The sequence below is a fragment of the Scyliorhinus canicula genome, chromosome 8 (assembly GCF_902713615.1).
Source record: "Scyliorhinus canicula chromosome 8, sScyCan1.1, whole genome shotgun sequence".
NCBI lineage: Eukaryota > Metazoa > Chordata > Chondrichthyes > Carcharhiniformes > Scyliorhinidae > Scyliorhinus > Scyliorhinus canicula.
The window spans coordinates 197158331-197174533 of record NC_052153.1 but is presented as its reverse complement, the minus strand read 5'-3'; the positions used below and the strand labels follow the sequence as shown (position 1 = coordinate 197174533).

At 45.9% G+C, this 16203-nt stretch overlaps 2 protein-coding genes across 2 annotated transcripts in view; both read right to left on the bottom strand.

The window, feature by feature from the left end:
- The window catches only part of cplane1 (ciliogenesis and planar polarity effector 1), a 288296-nt gene extending 276014 nt beyond the window's left edge, over positions 1-12282 (bottom strand). Inside the window, exon 1 of the mRNA XM_038803925.1 lies at positions 12013-12282. Coding sequence (XP_038659853.1) covers positions 12013-12093 — 81 coding nt within the window. The 5' untranslated portion in view covers positions 12094-12282. The remainder of the gene's footprint in view (positions 1-12012) is intronic.
- The window catches only part of LOC119969957 (calcyphosin-like protein), a 29416-nt gene continuing 25354 nt past the window's right edge, over positions 12142-16203 (bottom strand). Inside the window, exon 4 of the mRNA XM_038803923.1 lies at positions 12142-12249. Within this exon, the coding sequence (XP_038659851.1) occupies positions 12142-12249 (108 nt within the window). The remainder of the gene's footprint in view (positions 12250-16203) is intronic.

Here is a 16203-nt window from a genome sequence, read left to right as displayed (position 1 = left end):
CGAGGGCAAGTGAGAGGCAGAAAGAATCAAACCGTGACATCACAGCCCGTGGTAAGTGATTGGCTGGTAAGTCACTTTTCTTTTCTTTTTTATCTTTTTCTCTTGGCATTGTAGTTGTTGTTGTAAAGTTAACCTGAGGTTTAAGATGGCAGTTGATCATGCTCCTCGTGTGCGATGTGGGAGCTCAGGGACACGTCCACTGTCCCTGGCTCTTTCACGTGCAAGAAGGGTGTTCAGTTGCAGCTCCTGTTAGACCGCTTGACGGCTCTGGAGCTGCGGATGGACTCACTTTGGAGCATCCGCGATGCTGAGGAGGTCGTGGATAGCACGTTTAGCGAGTTGGTCACATCGCAGGTGAAGGTTACTGAGGGAGATAGAAAATGGGTGACCAAAAGAAAGAGCAAGAGTAGGAAGGCAGTGCAGGTGTCCCCTGCGGTCATCTCCCTGCAAAACAGATATACCGCTTTGGATACTGTTGAGGGAGATGGCTCACCAGGGGAAGGCAGCAGCAGCCAGGTTCATGGCACCGTGGCTGGCTCTGCTGCACAGCAGGGCAGGAAGAAAAATGGCAGGGCTATAATGATAGGGGACTCGATCGTAAGGGGAATAGACAGGCGGTTCTGTGGACGCAATCGAGACTCCAGGATGGTATGTTGCCTCCCTGGTGCAAGGGTCAAGGATGTCTCGGAGCGGCTGCAGGACATTCTGAGGGGGGGGGGGGGGTGAACAGCCAGCTGTCGTGGGGCATATGGGTGCCAACGATATAGGTAAAAAACAGGAGTAGGTCCGACAAGCTGAATTCAGGGAATCAGGAGTTAAACTAAAATGATAGCACAATTGCTTCACAGCTCCAGGGTCCTAGGTTCGATTCCGGCTTGGGTCACTGTCTGTGTGGAGTCTGTACATCCTCCCCTTGTGTGCGTGGGTTTCCTCCGGGTGCTCCGGTTTCCTCCCACATTCCAAAGATGTGCAGGTTGGGTGGATTGGCCATGATAAATTGCACTTAGTGTCCAAAATTCTATGATCTATGATTAACCTAGAACAAACGTTCGGCACAACATCGTTGGCCGAATGGCCTGTTCTGTGCTGTATTTCTCTATGTTTTCTATGTTAGACCTCAAAGGCAGTAATCTCAGGATTGCTACCAGTGCCACAGGCTAGTCAGAGTGTCAGGATGGATAGGATGAACGTGGCTCGAGAGATGGCCGCTGGGTCACTGTCTGTGGAGTCTCCCTGTGACTGCGTGGGTTTCTCCGGGTGCTCCGGTTTCCTCCCACAGTCCAAAGATGTGCAGGTTAGGTACATTGGCCATGATAAATTGCCTTTAGTGTCCAATAAGGTTAAGTGGGGTTACTGGGTTATGGGGATAGAGTGGATGCGTGGTGTTAAGTAGGGGGTGCTCTTTCCAAGGGCTGGTGCAGACTCGATGGGACGAATGGCCTCCTTCTGCACTGTAAATTCTATGATTCTATTCAGGAGGAATTTCTCATTCAATATGTGGATGACCCAACTAGAGAGGGAGCAAAACCTGGCCTGCTCTTGGGAAATAAAAAAGGGAAGGTGGCAGAAGTGTTAGTGAGGGATCACTTTGACACCAGTGACCTTAACTCTATTAGCTTTAAGATTGCTGTGCAGAACAAAGAACAGTACCGCACAGGATCAGGCCCTTCGGCCCTCCAAGCCTGTACTGATCACGTGTCCTATCTAGACCAACCGCCTGTATCCTCTATACCCCGTCTGTTCATGTCCCTATCCAGATAAGTCTTAAAGGTCACTAACGTATCTGCCTCAGCCACCTCCCTTGGCAGTGCATTCCAGGCCACCACCACCCTCTGTGTAAAAAACATCACCCACACATCTCCACTGAACCTTCTCCCCTCACCTTGAACTTGTGCCCCCTTCCAATTGTCATTTCCACCCTGGGAAAAAGCCTCCAACTGTTCACCCGATCAATACCTCTCATAATTTTATAAACTTCTATCAGGTCGCCCCTCAGCCTCCATCTCTTTTGGGAGAACAATCCCAGTTTATTCAATCTCTCCTCATAGCTAATACCCTCCATACCAGGCAGCATCCTGGTAAACCAATTCTGTACTCTCTCCAAAGCCTCCACATCCTTCTGGTAGTGCGGTGACCAGAATTGGACACAGTATTCCAAATGTGGCCGAACCAACATTCTATATAACTGGAACATAATTTTTGAGCTTTTATACTCGATATGAAGCCAAGCAGGCCATGTGCTTCCTTTATCACCATTTCCACCTGTGCTGCCACTTTTAAGGATCTGTGGACCTGCACGCCCAGATCTCTCTGTGTCTCTATGCTCCTGATGGTTCTGCCATTTATTTTATAGCTCCCACCTGAACTGAATCTATCAAAATGCATCACTACGCATTTGTCCGGGTTAAATTCCATCTGCCATTTCTCTGCCCAATTTTGCAGCCTATCTATATCCTGCTGTATCCTCTGACAATCTTCATCACTATCCGCAACTCCTACAATCTTAGTATCATCCGCAAACTCCACAAATCCACAAAGGGGCTGGTTTAGCTCACTCAGCTAAATCGCTGGCTTTTAAAGCAGACCAAGGCAGGCCAGCAGCACGGTTCGATTCCCGTACCAGCCTCCCCGGACAGGCGCCGGAATGTGGCGACTAGGGGCTTTTCACAGTAACTTCATTGAAGCCTACTCGTGACAATAAAGCGATTTTCATTTCAAACTTGCTAATCAGACCCGCTACGTTTTCTTCCAAGTCATTTATATACATTACAAAGAGCAGAGGTCCCAGTTCTGATCCCTGCGGAACACCAATAGTTACAGACCTCCATTCAGAAAAACACCCTTCCACTGCTACCCTCTGCCTTCTGTGGCTAAGCCAGTTCTGGATCCATCCAACTAGTTCACCCCTGACCCCATGTGATTTAATCTTTCGCAGCAGCTTGCCATGAGGGATCTTGTCAAATGCTTTACTAAAGTCCATGTAGACAACATACACAGCCCTTCACACGTCCGTCATTTTTGTCAGCTCCTCAAAAGATTCAATTAAATTAGTGAGACAAGGCGTCCCTCATACAAAACCATGCTGTCTGTCGCTAATAAGACCATTCACTTCCAAATATGCATCGATCCTATCTCTGAGAATCTTTTCCTACAATTTCACTATCACTGGCGTCAAGCTCACTGGCCGATAATTACCCGGGTTATGGCCCAAAAATTTAAATTCTAAATTGGGGCAAGACCACTTCTGATGGTATTGGACAGGAACTTTCAATATTGACTGGGGGAGTCTGTTGGCAGCAAAGGGACGGCTGGTAAGTGGGAGTCTTTCAAAAGTGTGTTAACCAGGGTTCAGGGTCAGCACATTCCTCAGAGTGAAGGGTAAGGCCGGGAGAAGGGGGGAACCCTGGATGACTCGAGATATTGAGGCCCTGGTCAAAAAGGAGGAGGCAAATGACAAGCATCGGCAGCTGGAATCAAGTGGATCCCTTGAAGAGTATAGAGGTTGTCGGAGTAGAGTTAAGAGAGAAATCAGGAGGGCAGAAAGGGGCAATGAGATTGTCTTGGCAGATAAGGCAAAGGCAAATCCAAGGAGCTTTTACAGATACATAAAGGGTAAAAGGGTGACTAGGGAGAGGGTAGGGCTGCTTCAGGATAAACAAGGTCATCTATGTGCGGATCCACAAGAGATGGGTGAGATCCTAAATTAATATTTCTCATTGATATTTACTGTTGAGAAAGGCACTGATGTTAGGGAGGTCTTAAAGTGCATCAAGGTAGATAAATACCCAGGACCTGATGAAGTGTTTCCCAGGATGTTGTGGGAGACATTCAGCAGGCTGGGTTTTATTGGTCAGAATATTGAATACAGGAGTTGGGACGTCTTGCTGAAATTGTACAAGACATTGGTAATCCCACACATGGAATACTGTGTTCAGTTCTGGTCACCCTATTATAGGAAGGATATTGTTAAACTAGAAAGAATGCAGAAGAGATTTACGAGGATGCTACCAGGACTTGATGGTCTGAGATATACGGAGAGGCTGGATAGGCTGGGACTGTTTTCCCTGGACTGTAGGAGGCTGAGGGGTGATCTTATAGAGGTCTATAAAATAATGAGGGGCATAGATAAGGTAGATAATCAACATCTTTTCCCAAAGGTAGGGGAGTCTAAAACTAGAGGGCAGAGGTTTAAGGGGAGAGGGGAGAGATACAAAAGGGTCCAGAGGGGAATTTGTTTCACACAGAAGGTGGTGAGTGTCTGGAACAAGCTGCCAGAGGCAGTGGTAGAGCTGGGTACAATTTTGTCTTTTAAAAAGCATTTAGACAGTTATATTGGTAAGATAGGTGTTAAAGCAGGCATTTTCAAAGTGGTTGCGAAAGTCAGCCGGCGTGGGTCGCGAAGGTCGGCCGGCGTGGGTCACGAAGGTCGGCCGGCGCGGGTCACGAAGGTCGGCCGGCTCGGGTCACGAAGTTCAGCCGGAGTGGGTAACGAAGGTCGTCCAGTTGGTAAAAATAGGGCCCGGAAAAAAAATGTGAGAAACACTGGTGTAGAGGGATATGGCCCCAATGTGGGAAATTGGGACTCGCTTAGTGGTAAAAATTGGGCGGCATGGACAAGTTGGGCCGAAGGGCCTGTTTTCATGCTGTAAACCCCTCTGATTCGATGTCCACGTGCCATCGCGCACACACGCAATATTTCAGTCAATGGCCGCTGTTATGGGAGCGGCGTTTTCAGAACCCCAAAATGTATCATGGAGTTCAACCAACCTCTCCCTTTAATGTATTGTTGCTTTTGAAGCACACGGCTTGGTCTCCAGGTGTGGTATTACAATTATGGACACGTGGGTTTTTAAACACAAAACAATGTTTATTCCATGAATCTTCTTAAATAAACATTGGATCCCTTAACACCCCTTACTTAAAATAATACAACACTAAACAATCCCTCAAAATGTTCCTTCAAACCTCCAAAAGACTTAACACCTTTAAACAGAAACACATCAGGTTAAAGACATTACTATTATGAGATTAAATCACCCAAATGATTCAGAGATAGTCTTTCCTGGCAGAGATCACAGCAGATCCAGCTCACTGCAAACACAGACACACCCAAGCTCTTTTCCTCAAAACTGAAACTAAAACACTGCAGAATGGCTGAGCTAAAAACCCAGCTCCACCCACACTCTGACATCACTTCAGTAATATCAGCTGCTCCATTTCTTAAAGGTACATTGTTTAAACATCCATCTCGTAAAGGTACTCTGCATCCCATGGCAAGTGACGGCAGGAGCGGCAGGCAGATTCTTTGACGAGCAAAATTCTCTCTACAGAGCCAAAAAGCAGACGGTTCATGACTTCTGACCAGGACACTAAAGTTGTGGCTGAACAGGTGCAGCAAGTGCAAGAAGTTGTAGACAGTTCACCTCTGTGTCATTAAGCGTTTGGGTAAGAAACCAGCGAGAAGGACGATGATGCTGTAATCTGTGCCAAAATGAGGAATTCCTTGCAACTGGTGCAAAACTCTTCCCAAACCTCCCCCCAAGAAAAAGAAACCCATCAACTTCAAGATGGTTTCATTTTTCACTTTTGCACCATCCACTAAGAAATGTACACAGTAAATATACTTTTTTGTTTCACAAAAAAAAACAACACACGCAAACAGGCATAATAATAAAGTCCATCTTTCCCGTTCTTCTTCCTCCAACAGAAATCCTTCTTGATTGACAGTCTCTTTGAACAAGAAAGTCAATGCACGATCCATCCATTCCTCTACTCCTCGGCATTTCTCTTTAAAGTTAGATACTTTAGTTCAATCTGACCACAGAGTCCCTTGCAATTCTCCAATACAGGAGCATCAGTTATCACAGCTTTCAGGCAGTCACATGCCTGTTGAAAATCCACTGTCCATTGAAATTTTTGACGTTTCTTTAGCAAGTCCATAGTGGAGTAATCACGCCACAAAACGTTTGTACAAAGGTTCGATCAAATCCACTCATGCTAAGAAACTGCATTATTTCCCTTCGTCTTGAGGGTATCGGAAACCCCTCAAGGAAAGTGATTCGGGCTTCTGCAAATTCACTTTCAGCTAGGTTCATCACCAAACCCGCCTCCTGAAGTCGATCAAAGAACTCCATACGATGTTTTAAATGTTCTTTCCACGTCTGGAAGTTGGAAATAAAAGCAGATTGTCCCACTGTCTCAATGCAATCCTTCAAACGTGGGATAGGAAACAAGTCCGTTCTTGTAACTGCATTCACCTTTCGATAGTCCACACACAACCGTTGGGTACCGTCTGGCTTAGGTACCATCACTATGGGTGAGCTCCATTGGCTGCAACCCACTTGAATTATGCCATTCTTCAGCATACTTTCAATCTCTCTGTTAAGCTGTGCCAATTTTAAAGGATTAAGTCTATTTGGATGTTGTTTGATAGGAACTGCATTTCCCACATCTACATCATGTATAGCCATTTTAGTACTTCCCAATTTATGTCTACAAACTTGCCCATGTGATATCAATAACTCTTTCAGGTCAGTTTGTTTTTCCTCTGGAAGGTAACTCAACAATTCATCCCAATTTTTAAGAACATCCTCATTTTCCAATTTAATTTGAGGTATGTCAAATTCACAGTCATCTGGATTTGGTTCGTCACTTTGAGTTAGAATCATTAAAACTTCGTTTTTCTCTCCTTCCCTTTCAAAGTAGCTTTTAAGCATATTCACATGACACACTCGGTGAGTCTTCCTTCTATCTGGTGTTTTTACCATATAATTCACCTCACTTAATTTCCTTTCAATCTGATACGGTCCACAAAACCTAGCTTTTAAAGGCTCCCCTACCACTGGTAACAACACTAAAACTTTATCTCCACTGACAAAACTACAAACTTCGGATTTCTTGTCCACTACCCGTTTCATCATATTCTGTGCAACTTTCAAATGTTGTCTCGCCAATTCACCTGCTCTATTTAATCCTTCCCTAAAATTTGATACGTAATCCAATAGTGTAATTTCCGATTTCTCACCCACCAATTTTTCCTTAGTCAATTTAAGTGGTCCTCTTACCTCATGACCAAAAATTAGTTCAAAAGGACTACATTTGGTAGACTCATTAGGTGCATCTCTAATTGCAAACAGTACGAATGGAATTCCTTTATCCCAATCCTCTAGATAATCTTGACAATACGCCATCAACATTGAGTTTAATGTCTGATGCCACCTTTCTAACGCTCCCTGCGATTCTGGATGATATGCAGTTGATTTAAATTGTTTTATTCCTAAGCTCTCCATAACTTCTTTGAATAACTTTGAAGTAAAATTTGATCCTTGATCCGAATGAATTTCTGTGGGTATTCCATATCTAGTAAAGAATTTAAGTAACTCCTCCACAATCCTTTTAGCTGTAATATTACGTACTGGAATGGCCTCTGGAAACCTAGTAGACACATCCATTATAGTCAAAAGATATTGATTCCCACTTTTTGTTTGAGGAAGCGGTTCTACACAATCGATTAGGACCCTCGTAAAAGGTTCCTCAAATGCTGGAATGGGTATTAAGGGCACTGATTTTATCACTGATTGAGGTTTCCCTATCACTTGACATGTGTGACATGATTGACAAAATTTAACTACATCTTTATGTAGTCCAGGCCAATAAAAATAGTTCTGGATTTTAGCTTGAGTTTTCCTTATTCCCAAATGACCTCCCGCTGGTACCTCATGTGCAACTCGCAACACCTCCTTTCTATACTCTACCGGCAATACTACTTGATGAACTTCTGCCCACTTTTCATCCGCCTGCATATGTACAGGCCTCCATTTTCTCATCAAGACATCACTTTTACGGTAATAACACTCTGGTATACTCTCAGATTCCTCTTCCGTATATGCTTTCTGATATATCAGTTTTATTTCTACATCTTTCTGTTATAACTCCGCCAATTTTCCTGAACTAAAAATATCTGCCTCATTGCCCGTAGTGTAAGGATAATGGGGGGATTGTTGGGTTACGGGTATACAGGTTACGTGGGTTTAAGTGGGGTGATCATTGTTCGGCACAACATCGAGGGCCGAAGGGCCTGTTCTGTGCTGTACTGTTCTATGTTCTATGTTCTATCCTCCACCTGTTCTTGTTCTTTTTCAACCATCTGATCAAAAATCGTTTCTGATAATTGCACTTCAACTTCATCTTCACTCTTTGATTTCTCCTCTTGTCTTAACCTGTGTCTTTGCGACCAGGTTACTACACAATCCGGAAAAACCCCAGGATATTTAGGGTGAGTAAATTTGCAGACGACACTAAAGTCGGTGGAGTTGTAGACAGTGCGGAAGGATGTTGCAGGTTACAGAGGGACATAGATAAGCTGCAGAGCTGGGCTGAGAGGTGGCAAATGGAGTTTAATGTGGAGAAGTGTGAGGTGATTCACTTTGGAAAGAATAACAGGAATGCGGAATATTTGGCTAATGGTAAAATTCTTGGTAGTGTGGATGAGCAGAGGGATCTCGGTGTCCATGTACATAGATCCCTGAAAGTTGCCACCCAGGTTGATAGGGTTGTGAAGAAGGCCTATGGTGTGTTGGCCTTTATTGGTAGAGGGATTGAGTTCCGGAGCCATGAGGTCATGATGCAGCTGTACCAAACTCTGGTACGGCCGCATTTGGAGTATTGCGTACAGTTCTGGTCGCCTCATTATAGGAAGGACGTGGAAGCTTTGGAACGGGTGCAGAGGAGATTTACCAGGATGTTGCCTGGTATGGAGGGAAAATCTTATGAGGAAAGGCTGATGGACTTGAGGTTGTTTTCGTTAGAGAGAAGAAGGTTAAGAGGTGACTTAATAGAGGCATACAAAATGATCAGAGGGTTAGATAGGGTGGACAGCGAGAGCCTTCTCCCGCGGATGGAGGTGGCTAGCACGAGGGGACATAGCCTTAAATTGAGGGGTAATAGATATAGGACAGAGGTCAGAGGTGGGTTTTTTACGCAAAGAGTGGTGAGGCCGTGGAATGCCCTACCTGCAACAGTAGTGAACTCGCCAACATTGAGGGCATTTAAAAATTTATTGGATAAGCATATGGATGATAAGGGCATAGTGTAGGTTAGATGGCCTTTAGTTTTTTTTTCTCCATGTCGGTGCAACATCGAGGGCCGAAGGGCCTGTACTGCGCTGTATCGTTCTATGTTCTATGTTCTATATTCATCCTTCAACCCTTCAGTTGTCTGATTTTCCACTGGCTTATCAACCACAGTAGGCATCACTCCCACCTGCGATCCAGCTATATCATTACCCAAGATAAACTGTATTCCTGGACAAGATAGTTTCTCTATTACTCCTACTACCACTTCACCACTCTTCACTGGACTTTACAACCTTACCTTATATAACGGAACGCTACTCCTCTCATCCTGAATTGAAAATGAAAAATGAAATGAATTCCACATATCACCACCTTTTCTGGCAATATTCTTCCCAAACTACATAATTCCTCATCTCTTACCATTAAAGATTGACTAGCCCCTGTATCTCTTAAAATTGTGACTTCTTTACCTGCTCCTCCTGATACACATGAGTAAACTTTACCCACACAAGTAAATTCTTTAACGATATCTGGCACCTTCTTAACAATTACTTCTTGAACAGGCTGTACAATCGTTTGCACCTCCTTCGCTTCCCTTGGGCTTTCCTTTACCACTCTAACAAATCCCACTGTCTTATCCTGTTTTACCACATCAGCCTTCCCTGTGCTTTTCTTCAACCACCAACACTGTGACTTTACATGGCCGAGTTTATTACAGTGAAAACATTTGAAACTTTTCATTTCTTTTCCACCCTCCTGGATTTCCTTTTTAATCTGAGGTACACGATCTTTATTGTCTCCCATCAGATCACCTTTACCTTTCCCACTTGAGTATTTCTCATGTCCCCAGTTTCTATCCCTCACCGGCTGAAACTGATGTCGGAAACCAAGCTTTGATTTATGTACTAATTCATAACCATCTGCCATTTCTGCTGCTAATCTCGCAGTTTTAACCCTCTGTTCTTCCACATGAGTTCTCACTACATCAAGAATTGAATTTTTAAACTCCTCAAAGTATAATTTCTCTGAGAGCTTCATACGTTTGATCTATTTTCAAAGCCCTTATCCACCTCTCAAAATTACTCTGTTTGAGCCTTTCAAACTCCATGTATGTTTGATCAAATTCTTTCCTTAAATTTCTAAACCTTTGTCTGTAAGCTTCAGGCACTAGCTCATATGCACTTAAGATGGATTTCTTCACCTCCTCATACGTCTCAGATACCTCCTCCGGTAGTGATGCAAACACTTCACTAGCCCTACCTACCAGCTTTGTTTGAATCAGTAATACCCACATGTCCTGTGGCCATTTCATTTGTTTAGCCACCTTCTCAAATGAAATGAAAAAGGCTTCCACTTCCTTCTCGTCAAACCTTGGCAATGCTTGGACATATTTAAATAGATTCCCGCTAAGCCTTCGACTAACGCTCCTTCTCACTATCCTCATCACTATCATCCAACTGTACGTTTCCCTTTATGTCTGCCAATTTAAATTGACTTTCATGTTTCAGGGCCATTTTCTGAAGTTCAAACTCCCTCTCTTTATCTTTTTCCCTGATCTGTATCTCCTTTTCTTTTTCTTTTTGTTCTGCTAGGGCTGTTCTTTCGTTTCTCCTTTCTTCTCTCTCCTTTACTTTTTCCTCTCTCTCTCTTATTCCTCTCTCTCTTTCGTATTCAAGCCGCTTTAATTCTTTCTCATGTACCATTTGAAATGAATGAAAATGAAAATCGTTTATTGTCACGAGTAGGCTTCAATGAAGTTACTGTGAAAAGCCCCTAGTTACCACATTCTGGCGCCTGTCCGGGGAGGCTGGTATGGGAATCGAACCGTGCTGCTGGCCTGCTTGGTCTGCTTTAAAAGCCAGCGATTTAGCCCAGTCAGCTAAACCAGCCCCTTTGTTGAATTTGCAACTGAATTTTTGCCATTTCCATTGAGTCAGACTCTATCTCAGGCAACTTTAAATGCTTAACCACTGCCATAATTACCTCAGCTTTTCGCATTTTGTCAGGTAATATTAACAGCAATGTTTTTGCCAAATCTAACAGTCTGTTTTTCGTCTCTGTCCGTAAGGTACTGCGTGTGACATTCTCCACCCCCAAAAACTTCTGAGCCTCTGAAAGAGCCATTGTCCACAACACTCTCCCCACTTAAACTAAAATATCACACCGGAAAAGCAACAATCCTTCATTGTCTTTAAGTTCACAAAAGCCAATCCTATAGATAGACTTTTATCCCCCTCGAGCCTCCAATTGTTATGGGAGCGGCGTTTTCAGAACCCCAAAATGTATCATGGAGTTCAACCAACCTCTCCCTTTAATGGATTGTTGCTTTTGAAGCACACGGCTTGGTCTCCAGGTGTGGTATTACAATTATGGACTTGTGGATTTTTGAACACAAAACAATGTTTATTCCATGAATTCAACCTAACCTTCTTCAATAAACATTGGATCCCTTAACACCCCTTACTTCAAAGATAACCCCGAAAATAATACAACACTAAATAATCCCTCAAAATGTTCCTTCAAACCTCCAAAAGACTTAACACCTTTAAACAGAAACACACCAGGTTAAAGACATTACTATTATGAGTTTAAATCACCCAAATGATTCAGAGATAGTCTTTCCTGGCAGAGATCACAGCAGATCCAGCGCTCTGTCTTTCACAGTGCACTTCATACTGGATGGTCGTTAACTGGCCACTTCCAACCACGCCAACTGCACGTGTCCAACATGTAAAACATGCAGGCCAGTGTGTCAGAAAACTGGATCTTGCAAAAGAGAGCGAGTAGTCAGAGAGGGACAGAGTGATTGATGGAAACACAGGATAAAGACAGCGAACCCGAGATGAAGAGTGTGAATGAAGCAGCAAGCATTGGAATAAAGAGCTATTATCTCTGTGACCTTTTTACTTTTACCCAGGAGAGAGGAAACACTGCTTACCTCTCCAATCCAATGGAGCTGAGGCCAAGGTTTCTTGTGTTTGATGCTGGTGGATATCAGCACCTCCAGTTTCAGGTTCATTTTGTGAAATGGAGGGTTCTGTCAGCCGGGGTGAGAGGCAGGAGGTATCTATCGATGACAGGACACTCGGCAGACACATTTACTCTCCTCTTCCACCCACCTGACCACTGCGTATTTCCAGAATTTCCCGATTTGGTGTGTTCTAATCAGCAGGGCCTGGAATAGTAACACACACAGTCACACACCCTGCTAGCAGAAATCAAACCAACCATTCATTACACATAAGCGCAGAATTAGGCCATTCAGCCCATCGGGTCTGTTCCGCCATTCAATATGTGGGCGGCACGGTGGCGCAGTTCTTAGCAATGCTGCCTCACTGCGCTGAGGTCCCGGGTTCGATCCCGGCTCTAGGTCACTGTCCGTGTGGCGTCTGCACATTCTCCCCATGTCTGCGTGGGCCTCACCCCCACAACCCAAAGATGTGCAGTGTCGGAAGATTGGCCACGCTAAATTGCCCCTCAATTGAAGAAAAAGAACTAGGTACTCTAAATTTATTTATTTTTTTAAATCATGGCTGATATTTTCTCATCCCCATTCTCCAGCCTTCTCCCCATAACCCCTGATTAATCAGGAATCTATCTATCTCTGTCTTAAAGACACTCAGTGATTTGGCCTCCACAGCCTTCTGCGGCAAAGAGTTCCACAGATTCATCACCCTCTGGCTGAAGAAATTCCTCCTCATCTGTTTTAAAGGATTGTCCCTTTAGTCTGAGATTGTGCCCTCTGCTTCTAGTTTTTCCTACAAGTGGAAACATCCTCTCCACATCCACTCTATTCAGGCTTCGCAGTATCCTGTAAGTTTCAATAAGGTCCCCCCTCATCCTTCTAAACTTCAATGAGTACAGACCCAGAGTCCTCAACAGTTCCTCATACGACAAGCTCTTCATTCCAGGGATCATTCTTGTGAACCTCCTCTGGACCCTTTCCAAGGCCCCAGCACATCCTTCCTTAGATACGGGGCCCAAAACTGCTCACAATACTGCAAATGGGGTCTGACCAGAGCCTTATACAGCCTCAGAAGTACATCCCTGGTCCTGTATTCTAGCCCTCTTGACATGAATGCTAAAATTGCATTTGCCTTCCTAACTGCCGACTGAACCTACACATTAAACTTAAGAGAATCGTGAACAAGGACTCCCAAGTCCCTTTGTGCTTCTGATTTCTGAAGCCTTTTCCCATTTAGAAAATACTCTACTCCTCCATTCCTCCTTCCAAAGTGCATAACCTCACACTTTTCCACATTGTATTCCATCTGCCACTTCATTGCCCACTCTCCTAGCCTGTCCAAGTCCTTCTGCAGCCCCCCCTGCTTCCTCAATACTACCTGTCCCTCTACAGATCTTTGTATCATCTGCAAACTTAGCAACAGTGCCTTCAGTTCCTTCTTCCAGGTCATTAATGTATATTGTGAAAAGTTGTGGTCCCAGCACAGACCCCTGAGGTACACCACTAGTCACCGGCTGCCATCCTGAAAAAGACCCCTTTATCCCCACTCTCTGCCTTCTGCCAGTCAGCCAATCCTCTATCCATGCCAGGATCTTACCCTGAACACCATGGGCTCTTAACTTATTTAACAATCTCCTATGCGGCACCTTGTCAAAGGCCTTCTGGAAATCTAAATAAATCACGTCCACTGGTTCTCCTTTGTCTAACTTGCTTGTTACCTCCTCAAAGAACTCTAACAGATTTGTCAGACACGACCTCCCTTTGACAAAGCCGTGCTGACTCAGTCCTATTTTACCATGCGCTTCCAAGTACTTCGCGATCTCATCTTTAATAACAGACTCTAAAATCTTACCAATGACCGAAGTCAGGCTAACCGGCCTATAATTTCCCGTCTTCTGCCTCCCTCCCTTCTTAAACAGGGGGTCAGGGGTTATGGGGAGGAGGTAGGAGAATGTTTCCAGCCCCACAAACTCACTGTAAGGGGAGGGTTTGCTCTCAGGATTGGCCCAGCAGCACAGAGCTCTGTGCTCCCAGTTACTTCCACCCAGGCTGTGTACCCAGGAGAGGAACACATTCATTGCAATGGCTGTCCAAGGCATATCAGAAAATTCAGCAACAACAAAGGCATGGCGGCACATTGGTTAGCACAGGTGGATTGGCCGTGATAAATTGCCCTCAGTGTCCAAAACGTTAGGCGGGATCACTGGGTGGCGAGGATAGGGTGGAGGCGTGGGCTTAAGTAGGGTGCTCTTTCCACGGGCCGAATGGCCTCCTACACTGTAGATTCTGTGAAATTCGATGTACAACAACCTTTAACAGAGCCAAACAATAAGATGGTGATGGATGGACTTCCGGTTGCGGCTATGACCAGCTAAGTCGCACATTTGGCAGCTCCTGCGACAAAGGTGTTTAAGGGCCGATTGGAGGGCCCCGACGGTACTGTAAAGACGAATCCCGGTGGGGGAAGGCTCCCTGAGGAGAGTGAGACCAACTTTATGGTCGGTACTCGGAGTGGGGCGACAAAAAAAGCGGCAGCAGCTCCCCAAAAAAAGCGGGGGAAGAGGACCAAAATGGCGGCCGGTGGCGCACTAGAAGATTGGAGAAAATGGGCGGAGGAGCAGCAGGCCGCTCTCCTCCGGTGTTTTACGGAGCTGAAAATGGAACTCTTAGAGTCCATGAACGCGACGACCACAAGGCTGATGGGGGCCCAGGCGACCCAAGAGGCGTCGATAAGAGAGCTGCAGCAGGAGATGGCGGTGAGGGAGGAGGAAGCCACGGTCCTCGTGGGAAAGGTGGAGGTGCACGAGGCACTCCACCTGAAATGGCAGAGCCGCTTTGAGGAGCTGGACACGCGAATGAGGCGGAAGAACTTGAGGATCCTGGGCCTAGCAGAAGGCCTGGAGGGGCCTGATCTCCCGAAATATGTAGCGGAGATGCTGAGCTCCCTGATGGGAGAGGGGGCCGGTCCATCGCCCCTGGAGCTGGAAGAAGCATATCGGGTCATGGCTAGGCGGCCTAGGGCAAACGAGCCCCCGAGGGCGGTGCTGGTGCGGTTCCAGCGTCTCTTGCGATCGGGAGAAAGTGCTGAGGTGGGCCAAGAGGGAGAAAAGCAGCAAATGGGAGAATTCGACGGTGCGGATATATCAGGACTGGAGTGCGGAGGTGGCAAAGCGGCGGGCCCGGTTTAACCGAACGAAGGCGGTGCTGCACGCAAAAAGGATCAAGTTTGGAATGCTGCAGCCAGCGCGCTTGTGGGGTCACCTACAAGGACCAGCACCATTACTTTGAGACCCCAGAGGAGGCATGGACTTTTGTTCGGGAGGAAAAGCTGGACCTGAACTAGAACTTGGGAACGCCGGCGGTCGAGGCCGCCCGAGTACCCTTGACTGATCAAGTGGCCCATGTCTTTCTTAGGCCAGGTCGGAACTTGGTTAAAGTTGATGGATTGTTTGGTTTCTTTGAAACTTGTGTTATGGGGGGTTTCTTTGTTCCTTTTTGTGTGTCTCTTCCCGTTGCCAACTTCCCTTAATTATTGTTGTTGTAGGGGGGGCTTTTTTACTGTTTTTTGATCTGTTCTTTAAGGGTTATGGTTACTGTTCTGTTCGATGGAGGGTGATGGTTAAGTACGTTATTATTGGGTAGTTATTTAGTTATTTAGTTATGCAGGCATAGTTATGTATTTATGTATTTATTTGCGATTTGTTATTTATATTGTTATATTGTTAAGTTGGGGAGGCGGGACGGGGGGGGAGCAAGTTGGTTATGCGTGTTTTCTTTTTCTCTTTTTTCTTCCTCTCGTTTTAAGGGGGCTTTTTTATCGGCGTGGATGGGGACGGGGGTGGAATTGAAGATGGCGGGGTAGGGTGTGGCCGGGCGAAAGCGCGGGCTCTCCCCTGTTTCCCGCGCGCGGGACGGAGGAAGGGGGAGGAGAGAAGAGTGGGGTGTGGCCAGCAATGGCGGCTTTTCCCGCGCTGAAGCGGGGTCAGAGAGGGATGGCAAGGGGGGGGGGGAGGCCCCTCCCCCCCCACATCGGAAGGAGTCGGAGTGTGGCAGGGGCAGCCGGGTCAGCGAAAACCAGCTGACTCTCGGGAGTACGATGGTGGATACACTGCGGCTAGGAGGGGTCCTAGCCGGGGGGGGGGGGGGGGGGGGGGGGGGGGGGGG